Source organism: Erythrolamprus reginae, chromosome Z (genome assembly GCF_031021105.1).
Source record: "Erythrolamprus reginae isolate rEryReg1 chromosome Z, rEryReg1.hap1, whole genome shotgun sequence".
Classification (NCBI taxonomy): Eukaryota; Metazoa; Chordata; class Lepidosauria; order Squamata; family Dipsadidae; genus Erythrolamprus; species Erythrolamprus reginae.
Window position 1 is genome coordinate 71,819,125 of NC_091963.1, and position 14,750 is coordinate 71,833,874.

General features: G+C 35.9%; 1 protein-coding gene across 1 annotated transcript in view; it reads left to right on the forward strand.

Moving 5' to 3' along the window:
• The window catches only part of PDE1C (phosphodiesterase 1C), a 671,297-nt gene that overhangs the window by 163,199 nt on the left and 493,348 nt on the right, over window positions 1-14,750 (forward strand). Inside the window, exon 2 of the mRNA XM_070726332.1 lies at window positions 8,497-8,547. Coding sequence (XP_070582433.1) covers window positions 8,497-8,547 — 51 coding nt within the window. The remainder of the gene's footprint in view (window positions 1-8,496; window positions 8,548-14,750) is intronic.

The following is a 14,750-nucleotide window of genomic DNA, read 5'->3' on the forward strand; positions in this document are numbered from 1 at the left end:
AAACTTGACTGTAAAAAATATGACTTTAACAATCGAGTTGTCGAAGCGTGGAACTCATTACCTGACTCAATAGTCTCAACCCCTAACCTCCAACATTTCTCCCTTAGACTATCCACAATTGATCTCTCCAGGTTCCTAAGAGGTCAGTAAGGGGCATACATAAGTGCACCCGTGTGTCTTTCGTCCCTTGTCCAATTCTCCTTTTTTATCTCATATATCATATATATTTTCTTCCTTTCATATATCTTCTCCTCTATTTTATATTTTTCTTTATATATATTACCTCATGTCTATTTTCTTCTATTTATTGTGTATTGGACAAAATAAATAAATTAAATAAATAAATAGAGATGGTTTAGATTGTGCAGTGATTTCTTAACGTTTTCTTCGCTATAGTCGATTTGTGTTAGATCATTTAAGTTAGTTGGGGTGCGACTAGGAAATGCTGGGCATGAGCCGTTACTATTCACAAAGACAGAGCTGTTGTTGTTACTCTTTGTCACTTGGTACCATAACTTGTGGGATGGATCTAGAATCAATTTGTCCTTTAACTCTTAACATCAGCCTATCCATCTCTGCACATGTTAAGATTTTAAATAAGATTTCTTCTTCTGTAGGAGCATTTTTATTTTTACATTTCTGCCACACTTAAACCTCATTTCCATATATGGAATTTGCACACTGCCTCTTCCAATTACCATAGCTTTTTGGCCATTTTCCAAGCTTTTGCATCTTGAGCAGCTGGATCCAACCTGTAAAACAATTTAGAATTGTTAACAATTATTTGACTTGCCCTACTGTTTATCAACCATTTGCTATTGCAATAATTAACTTTTGCAACAGAAACCTGTCCATTTTGCAATTGTCTTCCTTACAAATAATTGTCTTGCAAATAAGTTCTTTGCAAATGGTTTGTCTTTTGCAAACAGTCCTTCTTTAAACGTGCCCTTTCACCACAAATGAAGCAATGCCTCTGTTGCTGGGCTAAAATCTGATATCTTTGCTGATAGTCAATCTGTGCAAATTTCCACTCCTCTCTCTGGTCCTTGTGCCCCATCTTGGGGATTTCTCCTTGTGGCTCTTTCTAAAATGGCATTTATTTATTTTATTTGTTTATTTTTATTTATTTATTTTGTCCAATACACAATGAGGGTTTTAGTGGGTATATATCTATATACACATAGTAAAATACATGATGAAGGTTATAGAGGAGATACTCATAGTAAAATATATCTAAGAAATAATAGAAAAGAAGGTATAGTAATAGAACATATCAATGAAAGAATAGAAGAAGAGATATAGGAATAGAAGAAAGATATAGGAGAGCAATAGGACAGGGGACGGAAGGCACACTAGTGCACTTGTACTCGCCCCTTACTGACCTCTTAGGAATCTGGATAGGTCAACCGTAGATAATCTAAGGGTAAAGTGTTGGGGGTTTGGGGATGACACCATGGAGTCTGGTAATGAGTTCCACGCTTAGACAACTTGGTTACTGAAGTCATATTTTTTACAGTCAAGTTTGGAGCGGTTAATATTAAGTTTAAATCTGTTGTGTGCTGTTGTGTTGTTGTTGTTGAAGCTGAAGTAGTCGCCGACAGGCAGGACGTTGCAGCATATGATCTTGTGGGCAATACTTTGATCTTGTTTAAGGCGTCTTAGTTCTAGGCTTTCTAGGCCCAGGGTTGAAAGTGTAGTCTCATATTTCGAGTGGAGGAGTGAAGGGCTCTTCTGGTGAAGTATCTTTGGACATTTTCAAGGGTGTTAATGTCTGAGATGCAATATGGGTTCCAAACAGATGAGCTGTATTCGAGGATGGGTCTGGCAAAAGTTTTGTAAGCTCTGGTAAGTAGTGTGAGATTGCCAGAGCAGAAGCTACGTAGGATTAGGTTTACAACTCTTGAAGCCTTCTTGGCTATGTTGTTGCAGTGGGCTTTGGCACTTAAATCTTTTGTTATTAGTATACCAAGGTCTTTAACTGAGTGGGGATTATCTGTGATAATTTGATTATTCAGTTCGTATTTGGAGTTCAGATTCTTCTTCCCAATGTGTAGGACAGACCATTTCCTAGTTGAGATTTGGAGTTCCATGTGTTAGACCACTTAGAAACAGTGTCAAGGTCTTTCTGGAGAGTAGTTGTGTTATCGGTGGTGTTGAAGAGTTTTACATCGTCGGCGAAGAGGACACAGTTGCTTGTGATGTAATCGCAAAGGTCATTGATGTAGAGAATGAAGAGCGTTGGTCCCAGTACACTACCTTGGGGAACACTGCTTTTAACTGGGACGGGGGTGGATATGGTGATTCCTATTTTGACCACTTGTTGTCTGTTTGACAGGAATGCTGTAATCCAGCTATGGAGGGATCCTGAGATGCCATAGGATTTGAGTTTTAGGAGTAGTTTGTCGTGGACCACTGAATCAAAGGCTTTGCAGAAGTCAATACAAATTGCATCTGTAGATTTCCCTTGATCTAGATGAGTTGTCCATATATTTTTGCAGTGGAGGAGCTTCAGGTTGCAGGATAGTTTTTTTCTGAAACCAAATTGTTTGTTAGAGAGCAAATTATTAGTTACTAGATGGAGAGTAATTGATTTGTTTATAATTGATTCCATGACTTTGCATGGGACGCAGCATAGTGAAATTGGTCTGTAGTTATCGACAAGAGAGGGGTCTCCTTTTTTGAAGATGGGGATGACAATTGCTTTCGACCATAGCTTAGGAAGTGTGCTGGTTCTGAAGGATTTTTCAAAAATTATGCTTAGTGGTTCAGGTATAGCAGAAGAGAGCTTTTTTAGGAAGTAAGCACATAGATAATCTGTTCCGACTGATAGAGAAGGTTTAAGGTCAGGTAATGCTTTTTCAACTCGGTCTTCAGTGAAGTCTACTTGGGTTAAGCCGTTGAGGGAATTTGAGGTGCGATTGATGAAATTGGGGGATGAGCCATTGCTGTTAACAAAGATAGAGCCAAAGAAAGAGTTGAGGAGGTTGGCTTTGGATGAATCATCATGGTATTCTTTGTTGTTGGGTCCTTTGAGAGGTGGGATAGGTCTAGAGTCTTTGGGTTTATTGTTGACAAAGTTGTAGAAAGCTCTATTAGATTTGGTGCATAGGAGGTTTTCCTCTTGTTTGCTGTAGTAGTTAAGGCATTCTGTTTTTATTTGATTGCAAATGCATTTTGATCGGCTTTTGAAGTTGGAAACTTGTCCTTTTTTGTTTTTCCTCCAGAGAGATTTTTTTCTTGTTTGTAATTTTCTTATTGAGATGGGGAGGTTATTTTTTTTTTCTTTATGGTACATGTTAAAGGTACATGAAGTCTGATGATAATTTTCATTTCGAGTAGGAATGTGTTGTAGAGGTCATCAGTAGTGTAGCATTCAGAGAATAGAGTTTTCCAGTTTAATATTGAGAGGTGGGCTTCAATGAGTTCGTAGTTCGCTTTTTTGAAATTGAATTTTGGTGTTGTATTATTTTGGTGGATCATAGTGTGGCTTAAGTTGAGACTGAAATTTATCATGCTGTGGTCGCTGTTGGAAAATGGTTCTGTTATTTGTAACCCACATATTGTACTTTTGCTGTTGCAGAAGATGAGATCCAGACAGTTATCAAGTTTGGTATTGTTAGTTACTAGTTGGTCGAGTCCCAGATAGGTGACGGTATTATATATAGTAGAATCGATGGGTTCCATATTGCATTCATTTAAGGACCAGTTAATGTGTGGTAGGTTGATGTCTCCGAGGAAGATAATGGGGTATCGGCAGTTGGTTGCCCACGTTAGTAATGTGGATAATTTGTTAGCATGTTCGATGTTGTAGTCCGGGGCTCTGTAGCAGAGTAAGAAGCGAATTGTGGTATTTAGGGACAAATCACAGACAATAATTTCAGGCACCAATAAATTCTGTGCAACTTTGAGGATTTTTAGGTTCAGTGATTTTTTGTAGAATATAGCTACTCCGCCTCCTCTGCGGGATTCACGGTTTGAGCAGAAAACATGGTAGTTTTTTTATGTGATAGTGGAGTCTGGATAGGAAGCATTTAGCCATGTTTCGCATATAAAAATTATATGAAAGTTGGAGGTGTCGAGTAGAAGGAGGAATTCAGATATCTTGTTGACTAAACTTCTAGCATTTAATAGTTTACATTTGAGATTGGTCTTGTGTTGGGATTGGTTTTGGGGTGGTTAGAGGAAGTAAGGGGCACACTTTCCTATTCTTGGCTTCAGGTGATAGGGTTGTCCATTTGTTTTTGTGGAATGGTGGTCCGGCAGGTGTCAGTTTGATGTTGTGAGATGGTAGGTTGAAAGTTAGACTGGAAGATGTGGGGAGAATTATGGGTTTTGGGTTTGATGCTTTCTGTGCAGTAATCTATGTAAAGGTTTGTTTCACCAAGTTCATAGCGTCTCTTGAGTTCTGCCCCTAGTTTGTGAGAGTGAATACGTTGGAGGAGAGAAAGATCTGGTCTGGATCTGAGTTTGTTGAAGGACTTGTTATTTCTGACAATGTGATTAATGATCTTGATGAATTGCTATTTTATTTGTTCATTTTTGCATACTATTTTGCAGAAGCGGGGAGCTACTGAGCCATTGTGCTCAGGTCCAATTCTGGTAACTTCCAAAATGTCTTCTTGGGCGATTGTTTGTGCATGTGAGTGATGGAGATGATATTTCTTATTCTTGTTATATCTGATTCATGGCTTTCATCAAGACCAAAGAGGATAGCATTCTGGCGTTTTTGTTCACGTTCCATGGCATCCTTGACTAGGGTAGAGATATCAATGGTAAAATTAGTGGGTTTTTGAAGTACAGTATTGGAAGTGGTTGAGGTTAGGGAGTGGTGAGTGGTATTTTGTCGGGTGGATTTGGATTAATCAGTGTTTGGATATTTTGCTCCATGGATAAGAGTCTTGATTCAATACTTTCTGTGGATGCTTGTTGGGTTTTGAGAAGTCTTGGTGCAATACTTTTTATGAATGCTTGTCGCCTTTTGATGGCTTCTTTTGGGGTGTTAATCTCATCAGACAAACTGCTAAGTATATTTGGGGGTGCAGGATGAGCTCATATAAAGAAATGAAGAGTTTGCTTTTAGAAAGGTGGCAATATGTTTAGAAATATTGAGGCAGCTTTTGTGAGCAGACTGATTGCAAGTCTGGCATTTTATGAAATCATCATGATCATTGATAATGTCATTGCATTTAAAGCATTGATAGCTGTGATTATCAATTGTTGCTTGTTGTTCTTTTTGTTCTTGTTGTTGTATATTCTTTTTGATTGGCATTTCTGCTTTTATTTGTGTTGTTCTGTACCAGCGTCTGTCTCTCAGGATGTGTGGGGGGGTTAGTGCTTCAGTAAAGTCTTTCGGTTACGCTGCCTGAGTTTCTGGCTTCCTGCTCAATGGGCCTCTTTATGACTTTATAGTGTGTTGAGGGAGAGGCAATTAGGGTTGTAGAGGTATACTTAACAACTTCACTTAAGCAGTTTGTAACTTTAAGAGAGAGGCAAATAGTTGAAACAGGCAAGAACAATGGCTTTCAAATGTACAGTAAACTCCCCTCTTCCTTCACAGCCAGCACCTGATAGTTTAAGCTTGCCTTATTAGCCCAAATGGTGTTTGCGGAGGTGATTTAGAAGATTTTTTGGTAACCCTTTGAATGGAGCGCTTACAGATCCTTTTGTTGTTAACAGGACTCCTGGCGCTTGCTCAAAATAAGGGTTATTCACCTCTTGGCTTACAAGCTTCAGATGGCTCCAAGCCTTGGTTGATAGCTTGGGTAAGCTGGCTTCTGCAGGGGGTTCGGGCTAATGGCAAGAAGTTTGATGGTGCTAGGGTGCTGGGGGTGCACTGGGCATATTGAGGCATATTGGGCAGTAGGGATCAATCACTTACGGTTTGATGTCTAGCCTTTGTCTTGCCTTGTTTCCTCATGGAACTTTCTCTTCTCTTCTCTTCTCTTCTCTGCTCTGCTCTGCTCTGTTCTCCCAGAAATGCTGATCGAAAATGTTTTTAAAATATTTATATTCAATAAAATTACTTTGAAAAAAGAAAGAAAGAAAAGGAAGGCGAGGAGCTGGCTCTGTTCTGCTCTGCTCTACTCTGTTTTCCTCTGCTTTCAAACAAGCCTTTAACAATTCCAAATGCAATTCCTGCTCTGGTTTGCACTCAAATACTGCAGAAACAATGTCCCACTTTTCATGAAGGCTGTTTAACACTAACAATACCTTTTGGGATTCAGGATTATTCTTTCCACACTGTTCCAACTCCACAAAGTCTGCATTTGCAATAAATGCCTTTCCACAAATTCACCTGATTGCAGATAGGCTCTGTATAATTCCCTTGATAACTGAACAATATTGTGTGCTGACACTCTAACATGCACATGCCATAACTTTTTCCAGACTTCATGTGCAGTCTTTAAACCAGTTACATTGATAAACTGTTCATCTTCTAAATTTAAGATGATATAAGCCATTGCTTTATTATGCTCCTTCTGTTCTACAACTGTAAAAGTTTACAGTGATGGATTAATAACTCTATCCCACAGCTCCTTAACCTTTTGGAAACATCCCATCTTTGCAGCCTAAATTATAGCTCTTCTGCCCCAAACACAGCACAGAGTTTTCCTTAAATTGAACAGCTGCCATCCTGCAATTTTTTTCTCTCTACTTTGTTTCTCTTTCTAAACATAGATAGTCTCTTTACCTTCTATGTGCTCTAGGCCCATAACCTATCAGAGTTTGTTGCAGAAAATTAAATCCAAAAAGGACACACAGGCAGACTGATGCAGTAGGATTCATTGATATAAGAAACTTCTTTACATACAAGAATAACAGATGAATATTTACACTACCAATGTTGACTCTTCTTTAATCATAGTAGCAGTTACAAACAAAATACAAGCAACTTCTAGTTCAGAGTTCAGAGGGAGACAAGATTACAAAGTGGGTTGAGCAATGCCCAGCTTCAGTTTTGATTCTCTGCACAAACTCACATGTGTTTAGCTCTCATTGGCTGACTTAGTTGTTATGCCTATGCATTGGCTGAATTTGTTACCATTGGCTCTCCCAGTTGATGAATAATCTGAATAATAATTTTTCTACTCATTACATCAAAATAAATAAAAAGACTGTGTAACAATCTCTTTAGAAATTAGCCCCCTGAATTCAGAAGGATTTATTTCCAAGTTAAGTCTCTATAAAAGTAAGATGGATTATTGGATTACTAGCTGATGATGGGTTAGCTTATTTTTTTTCTTACATAACACATAGAATATCGATGATTGTTCAGATTATTTCCAGGGGCTGATGACTGTCTGATTATGTTATTGTTGACTTTTAGCAACTACATAGAATAAATAGAATTTTTCAATTACAATCTGTTTCTAACATTGTTTTTCAAGTCTTTCCTTCTACTTTCTTCAGTATTAAAATCTTCTCCAGAGAATTGTGTTTTCACATAATGTATGAAGTAGGATAATTTGAGCTTGGTCATTTGTGCCTTGAGTCAGAAGTTATTTGTTCTATGATTAATTCATTTCTTTTCTTGGTGTCTGTTGTATTCTCAGTTCAAAGTCCAAAAGCATCAATATTTATGTACTTATGACTATGTCCCGATGGTCACATAACCAAATGTTATATGCTTGGCAACCACTGTACATTTATAATACTTGCATGTCCTGTGGTCATGTAACAACCATTGGCCTCCAACAAGAAAATTCATGGGAAAATTTTAATTGAAGATTGCAAATTATGATCATGTGATGCCTCCCTTAACAACCACAGTGATTAGTTTAACAGCCATGGAAGGGTGTGTGTCATAGTTCCCTCTAAGCTGAGCAGTGAGCAATTGCTCACTTAAAAATCATCATCAACTCAGAGTTTTCCAAACCTGCCCAGAAGCCGAGAGGGAAATTTTATTATTATTTCTGTGCCGCCCAGTCCCGAAGGGACTGCCGCTCAGACACTTTACTTTTCTGCCCACCCCCCAAAAAAATTAGAGGAAACACTGGTGTGTGTGTCACAGAATTGGGTTGCAGGCATGTGACGCTTTACTTAATCACTGTACTGCTTAATAACAAATTATCTGGTTTGATTGTGACGGGGAGTCAAGGATTATCTTTATGAAACAAGGATACTATGTTTTTACAAAACCAAGTATTTAAATTTTTCAGCTATGACATGTATATTCTTCTGGCTCTGCACTTCTCTTTAATCTAAGCTTCATTTTCCATTGTCATTTTAAAAATTCTCCAAATAGGGAAGTAAGTCTGCAAGCTTCTGCAAACTTTTAGCACATGCATAAGTAGCAGAAAGGAGAAACAGACAAATATAGCTTACATTTATTTGAGTATACACCTCAACAAATTTAATAGAGGATATGGCAAAAGTGTTTGGGATTCCATTTTAAAAATGCTACTTATTATCCTGTCTAGTGGAGGGAAAGTGAAATGTATTATATTTCTTAAGTGCAATATATAGAGTTTACTAAGAATGTATTTTCTCTTTTAGTTGCAAATGAAACAGGAGGCAGGAATGCTCATCCTCTGTCACTGTTTGCAGGTAAGTAATCTAGATTGTTAATTTATTTCCTGAAGGTGAGTAATAAATATATACTTGAAACAAGAAAGAAAGCCATTGGATTCTCCCTTTTTCAAAAATTTTAAGGACATGATGATAATGTCAACAATGATGATGGTGATTATTCCTCTGCCTGTCTTCTGCACCCATGACAACAGTTTAACTCCCCAGCTTTACAGTGCAGATAATTTAAAAAAATAAATTCAAGGAAAGTTCCCTGGCTGAAGGCATTTTTCACTGAGGTCTTAAATGGTGGGATACCCATGAGATCTCTCTGGCTCACTAAAGAAAAAGTCCTGTCTTTCCTCAAAGCCCTCTCTAGGAGTACTGTTTGTGGCCGGGTATGGAATTCTATGAAGTAACTTGTGGACAATTGTTCCACACACTTCAGGTCCCAGAGAAAAGAAGAATGTTGATTGATAGAGTTGAGATTTTAGAGTATTATGTATTTTTCAGTGTATTAGATGCACCTTTTTCCTCCCCCACATAGGTTGATAATTATGGTGCGTCTTATACACTGAATATAGCTTCTTCCCCCCCCCCCAGCCCTAACTAGCTGCTAACGTTCTTTCCAGCTCTTACCTTGCAGCCTCTTTTATTGTTTCTCTCTGTGAAGAATTTTCCAAGCCCTAAGTCTTTGCTTTCATTACTCTTACTCTGAGTAAGTTTCTTTCTATCCCTAACTAGGTGCTAACAATGTTCCCAGCTCTTACCACTTGCAAGCTTGTTCATTGTTTATTTCTGCCAAGAATGTATTCCAAAACCTGTCTTTGTAGGGTTTTTTTTTCATTTACTTGATCCAGGTATTTCTTTCCAGCCCTAACCAGGTGCTATTAATTTACCCAAGCTCTTTCATTGTTACTCTCTGTGAAGAATGTTTTCAAGCCTTAAGTCTTTGCAGGGTTTGTTTCATTACTCTAACTTGCTCTGAGTAAGTTTCTTTCAGCTCTTTCACTGTTACTCTCTGCAAAGAAGAATTTTTTCCAAGCTCTAAATCTTTGCAGGGTTTTTTCCATTGCTCTACTTGCAATGTAAGGAAGCTCTGAGGAAGGTATCGGCTGGGTTGTGAGTTCAGATGGGAATGGCTAGCTTTCCACCTGGTTCTTTTCTTTTAAAGAGAGAGAGAGCGAAAGGGGGGTGGGTGAATAACAAGCTTCTCTAGAGAAAGAAATGTGTATCTCCCATCAATTGCAATGTAAAGACAAAAAGACAGAAAGAAAGACAGAATTAGACTGCAATTGATGGGAGATACACATTTCTTTCTCTAGAGAAACTGGTTATTTGCCTGCCCCCTTTTCTCTCTCTCTGTCTCTCTCTTTAAAAGAAAAGAACCTGGTGGAAAGCTAGCCACCCCCAGCCAAACTCACACTACAGCCGATCCCAGGTACATAATCTTCATCAGATTTTCCTCAGCTGGGCTTGGCTTTCCACTCATGGCTGCTATGTCATCGGAGCCTGGAGTTGTCATGCAGTTGCTGAGCCTGGAGTTGTCATGCAGTTGCAGAGCGATGCCATCTCTAAGTCCAGCTAGAGCAGAAGGGGGTGTGAATCTGTACCATGGGGTGGGCAGGTATGGGGTGTGGGGAGAGAACCAGGAGGAGAGGCGAGTCTGGCATGACTGATGGAGGAATTCTGGGAGTTGAAGTCCACAAGTCTTAAAGCTGCAAATTAGAGGTTAGGAGTGCAAGGATCTTCAAACCTGGCAAGTTTAAGGCTTGTGGATTTCAACTCCCATGCAAGACTGGTGGAGGAATTCTGGGAATTAAAGTCCACAAGTCTTGAAGCTGTCAAGTTTGAAGTTTGTAAAAAGTGTACCTGTTTTTTAAAAGTATACATGGTTTTTTTTGTCAAATTTTTTTTTTTACTTTTAAAATATAAGACAGGACAAGACATACAGCATTTAATACAAAAAGAAGCTACAATTGCTCCGCTCAGTATATAAGTCTTCTTAATACAGAAAGAAAAACTAATTCTATTTTAGATCAATACAGAAAAGTCAACTTATCAATAAAATATCTCCATATAATATATGCTGACATAAAAATCTTAACTTTTCAATACTTTCTAGTTATATAATTATAATTAAAATAATTAAAATCAATTTGAAATAAAATAAAATTATCTATCAAATATCACTATGTAATATATTCAGTCTAGTAAATTTAACTATTCAATACTTTGTTTTGATATCTTTATAAATCTTTTATGTGTTCCACCAGTTGTAAACCTTCTGCCAAGTTGCAGCTTGGTTATTTAACCGTCTCGTCATCATATCTAATTCTGCACATTCCATAATCTTCCTTAAAACCTCTTCATCTTTTGGAATTTCCTTTCTTTCCATTTTTGTGCAAAAGCGATACTTTCAGCAACTAAAATATGGATTATTAAGTAATATGTTTCTTTTTTATACCTGTATATCTGTAATACCTAATAAGAAAAATTCTGGTGTCTTCTTTGTTTGTGATTTCCTTTAGCCATTTTTCTACCTTATTCCAATAAATCTTTGTTTTTGGATATGTCCACCATGTATGAAAGTATGTGCCAATTTCTTTTTTACATTTCCAAAAAATAGATGAAGTACTAGGAAACACCTTTGAAATCCTATGGGGTGGCAAGTGCCATCTATAAAACATCTTGATTTGGTTTTCTTTAAAAGAAACTGATTTAGTTATTTTCTAGTTATATATCTAAACCTTTTCCCATGTATCTACCGTAGGCCTATTTCCCAATCAGTTTTCCTTGATTTTGGAATAATAATTTCCCTAATATATTATTATCTTTCTTAAATATAAATATTCTTACATCTTTTTGAAATCTGGAATTGATCTGCATGTATTGCCACCAATCCATTTCTACATCCACCTCCTGTAATTCTTGTTTTGTTTTCAGTTTTAGTTGATTATCAAGTAAATCTTTATATTTCCATATTTTACCTTCTTTTAATAAATTAGTGGGCGGGGGGGATATGGCTTCTATTGGTGAAATCCATTCTGGCATTACCAGGAAATGATTTTTTAAATCTTATTCCAAACATCTAATAATGCCTTTCTGATTGTGTGTCTTTTAAAATATGAGAGGGTTTTAAACTTTTCATACCAGACAAAGGCATGCCAACCTAGCATTAAATCATGGCCCTCTAAACTTAATAATCTTCTATTTTCCAAAGTTAACCATTCTTTTATCCAAGATAATGCTGCCGCTTGGTAATATAACTTCCAGTTTGGGAGGGCGAGCCCACCCCTCTCTTTTTGGTCTTCTACTGAACTTTGTTTTATTTTTGGTTTTTTTACCTTGCCATAAAAATTGTTTTTAATAATCTTAGTTAGTTCTTTAAAAAAAATCCTTCCCGGGTTTATTGGAATTACCTGAAATAAAAACAATACTTTAGAGAGAATGTTCATTTTAATTGTAGAAATTCTTCCTAATAAGAATAACTGTAAATTATTCCAAATTTCCAAAGTCTTTTTTAATTTGACCTAAAAGTTTTATATAGTTATCATTTTTTAAAGATATATCTTTGGCAGAAATCCAAATACCCAAGTATTTTACTTTTTTTGTTATCTTCATTTTTGTTCAGTTTTCTAATTGTTTTATCTGTGAATCCATCATGTTTTTTGTGAGTAATTGTGTCTTTTCCTTATTTATTTTCAAACCTGCAACTTTCCCATATTCTTCTATTAGGTCTATTCATTTTAATATTGATGTCAGGGGATCTTCTATTATAAAGACCACATCATCAGCAAATGCTTGGACTTTGTATGTTTCTTTTTTTATCTGTAATCCTTTTATGTCATTTTTTGTTCTTATCTTTATTAACAATGTTTCTAGTGTTAAAATAAATAACAATGGTGATATAGGGGAACCTTGTCTGACTCCTCTTTGTATTTCTACTCTTTCTATTTGTTCATTGTTTAATATAATCTTAGCTGATTGATTTGAATAAATAGCGTCTATTATGTTAAAAAAAATTGGTTCCCACATTCATCTTATTTAATTGCATTTTCATGAAAACCCAATCTGCAATATCAAATGCTTTTTTGGCATCTAGAAATACTAGTGCCATTTGTTTTTCTGGGTGTTGTTCGTAATATTCCAAAGTATTTATAATTGTCCTCAGATTATTTTTAATTTATCTACCTGGCAAAAATCCATTCTGATCTTCATGTATTATTTCACTTATAATATTTTAAGCCTAAATGCGTATATTGATGCAAAAATTCTATAGTCTACATTTAATAACGAAATCGGTCTATAATTTTCAATTTTTTCCTTTTCTGTTCCCACTTTGTGTATTAATTATTAAAGTTTCTGACCATGATCTAGGCAATTTACCATCTGCTATTATCTTGTTAAATATCTCTAACATATTCGAAGAGAGTATATAATAGTTAAATATTTTAATTAATTGGATTGTTGTGACTGTTTTTACTTGTTGTGAGCCGCCCCGAGTCTTCGGAGAGGGGCGGCATACAAGTCCAACTAATAAATAAATAAATAAATAAATATAATTGTCTAATTTGTAAAATTCCGCAGGTATTGCATCTGGGCCTGTAGCTTTGTTATTTTTCTAATTATTAAGAGATTGCTGTAATTCAAACATTGTAAAGGGTTTATTAAGTTTTTGTTGCTGTTCTTCTGTTTATGTAGGTAAATAATCAAAAATCTCCTCGTCTTTTATTTCTTCTTTTTTGTACAAATTTTTATAAAATTCTAACACTATTCCCTTCTTTTTGTCTATTCTATGTCTTATTGTTCCTTTACCGTCTAGTAATTTTTTAAATAATTTTAGATTCTCTGTCTTTCCATAGTTTATAAGCCAACCATCTTCCTGGTTTATTTGCATGCTCAAAATATTCTTGATTTGCTCTTTTTATTTTTTTTAGCTATTTGTTCTTGTTCTATCAATTTTATTTTGTGTTTTAGTAGGTCCATCTGATTTTTAACTTTATTATCATATTCATTGCATTGCATCTCTAATTCTATTTTTTTTAATTCCTCCTCTAATTTTAGGTATTGTATCTTTCTCTCTCTTTATTTTTTTTTTGGCCATATAGGAGATTGTCAGGCCCTGAATATATGCCTTTGTTGTATCCCAGAGATTTTGCGGGGTTGTTTCATTATTTTTATTTATATCGAAGAAAAATTCCAATTCTTTTTCGATCCATTCTTTATAAAGAGGATCTTGCAGAACATTTCTATTCATATGCCAATTGTTGGGTTTTTCCTTACCTTTCCAATAGTGGGTTGTGATCTGCCCAACTATTGGTTTCTATTTTGATATCCGTAATCCGTTCCATCGTGTGGGCTGATGCCCAAGCCATATCTATCCCAGTCCAAATTTTGTGGGGGTTTGAGTAAAAGGTATATTGTTTGTTTTGTGGATGGCATTCACACCATACATCTTTTAACAACAATTCAGTGCTCATTTTCCAGAAAGTTGTTGGTAAGATTATCTTTCTTTTCTTTTCTTTTCTTTCTTTTTACCTGAATGGTCCATTTGACTGTTAGAGTCACCAACTATTATCATATTTTCTATTGATAATTCAATTATTTTGTCGTGTAATTCCTTATAAAATTGTTTTTGGTTATCATTCAGTGCATATATAGATATAATAACGAGAGGTTTTGGTTCTAAATCTAATTGTACAATTAAGATTCTACCTTCTTGATAACTATATATTTGTTTTGAATCTATTGCTTCATCAATATACATTGCTACACCTTTTTTTTTGATCTGCTAAGCTTGTATAGATATTTCCTAATTTTGGTTTACTTAGTAATTTTCTATTTGATTTTTTAATATGTACTTCTTGCAGAATATTTATTTGCGCTCTTTGTTTTTTAATTTTAGTCAGCATTTGATTTCTTTTTCTAGGGTTATTCAATCCATTTACGTTGACCAAGAACATTTTTAGATCTGGTAACATCTCTATTTGTAATATTTCTTGGGTTTTTTGGGTTCGTAATCTACTGCTTGACACCAATTCTTGTTGTATTTGTGGTTGTTTCCTTCTAACATCTTGTATTTCCTCCCTCTCTTTAGAGGCAGCCCCCTGCTCCTCTTCTTTGTCATTTATTTCTTTGCGTGGTTGTTCGGTTCTGTTCAATCCGCTTTGCGTAAAAAAGGCTCTAGCTTCTTCTACATTCTGAATCTCGATCCTCAATCCTTGCCAGTATAAGGAAAG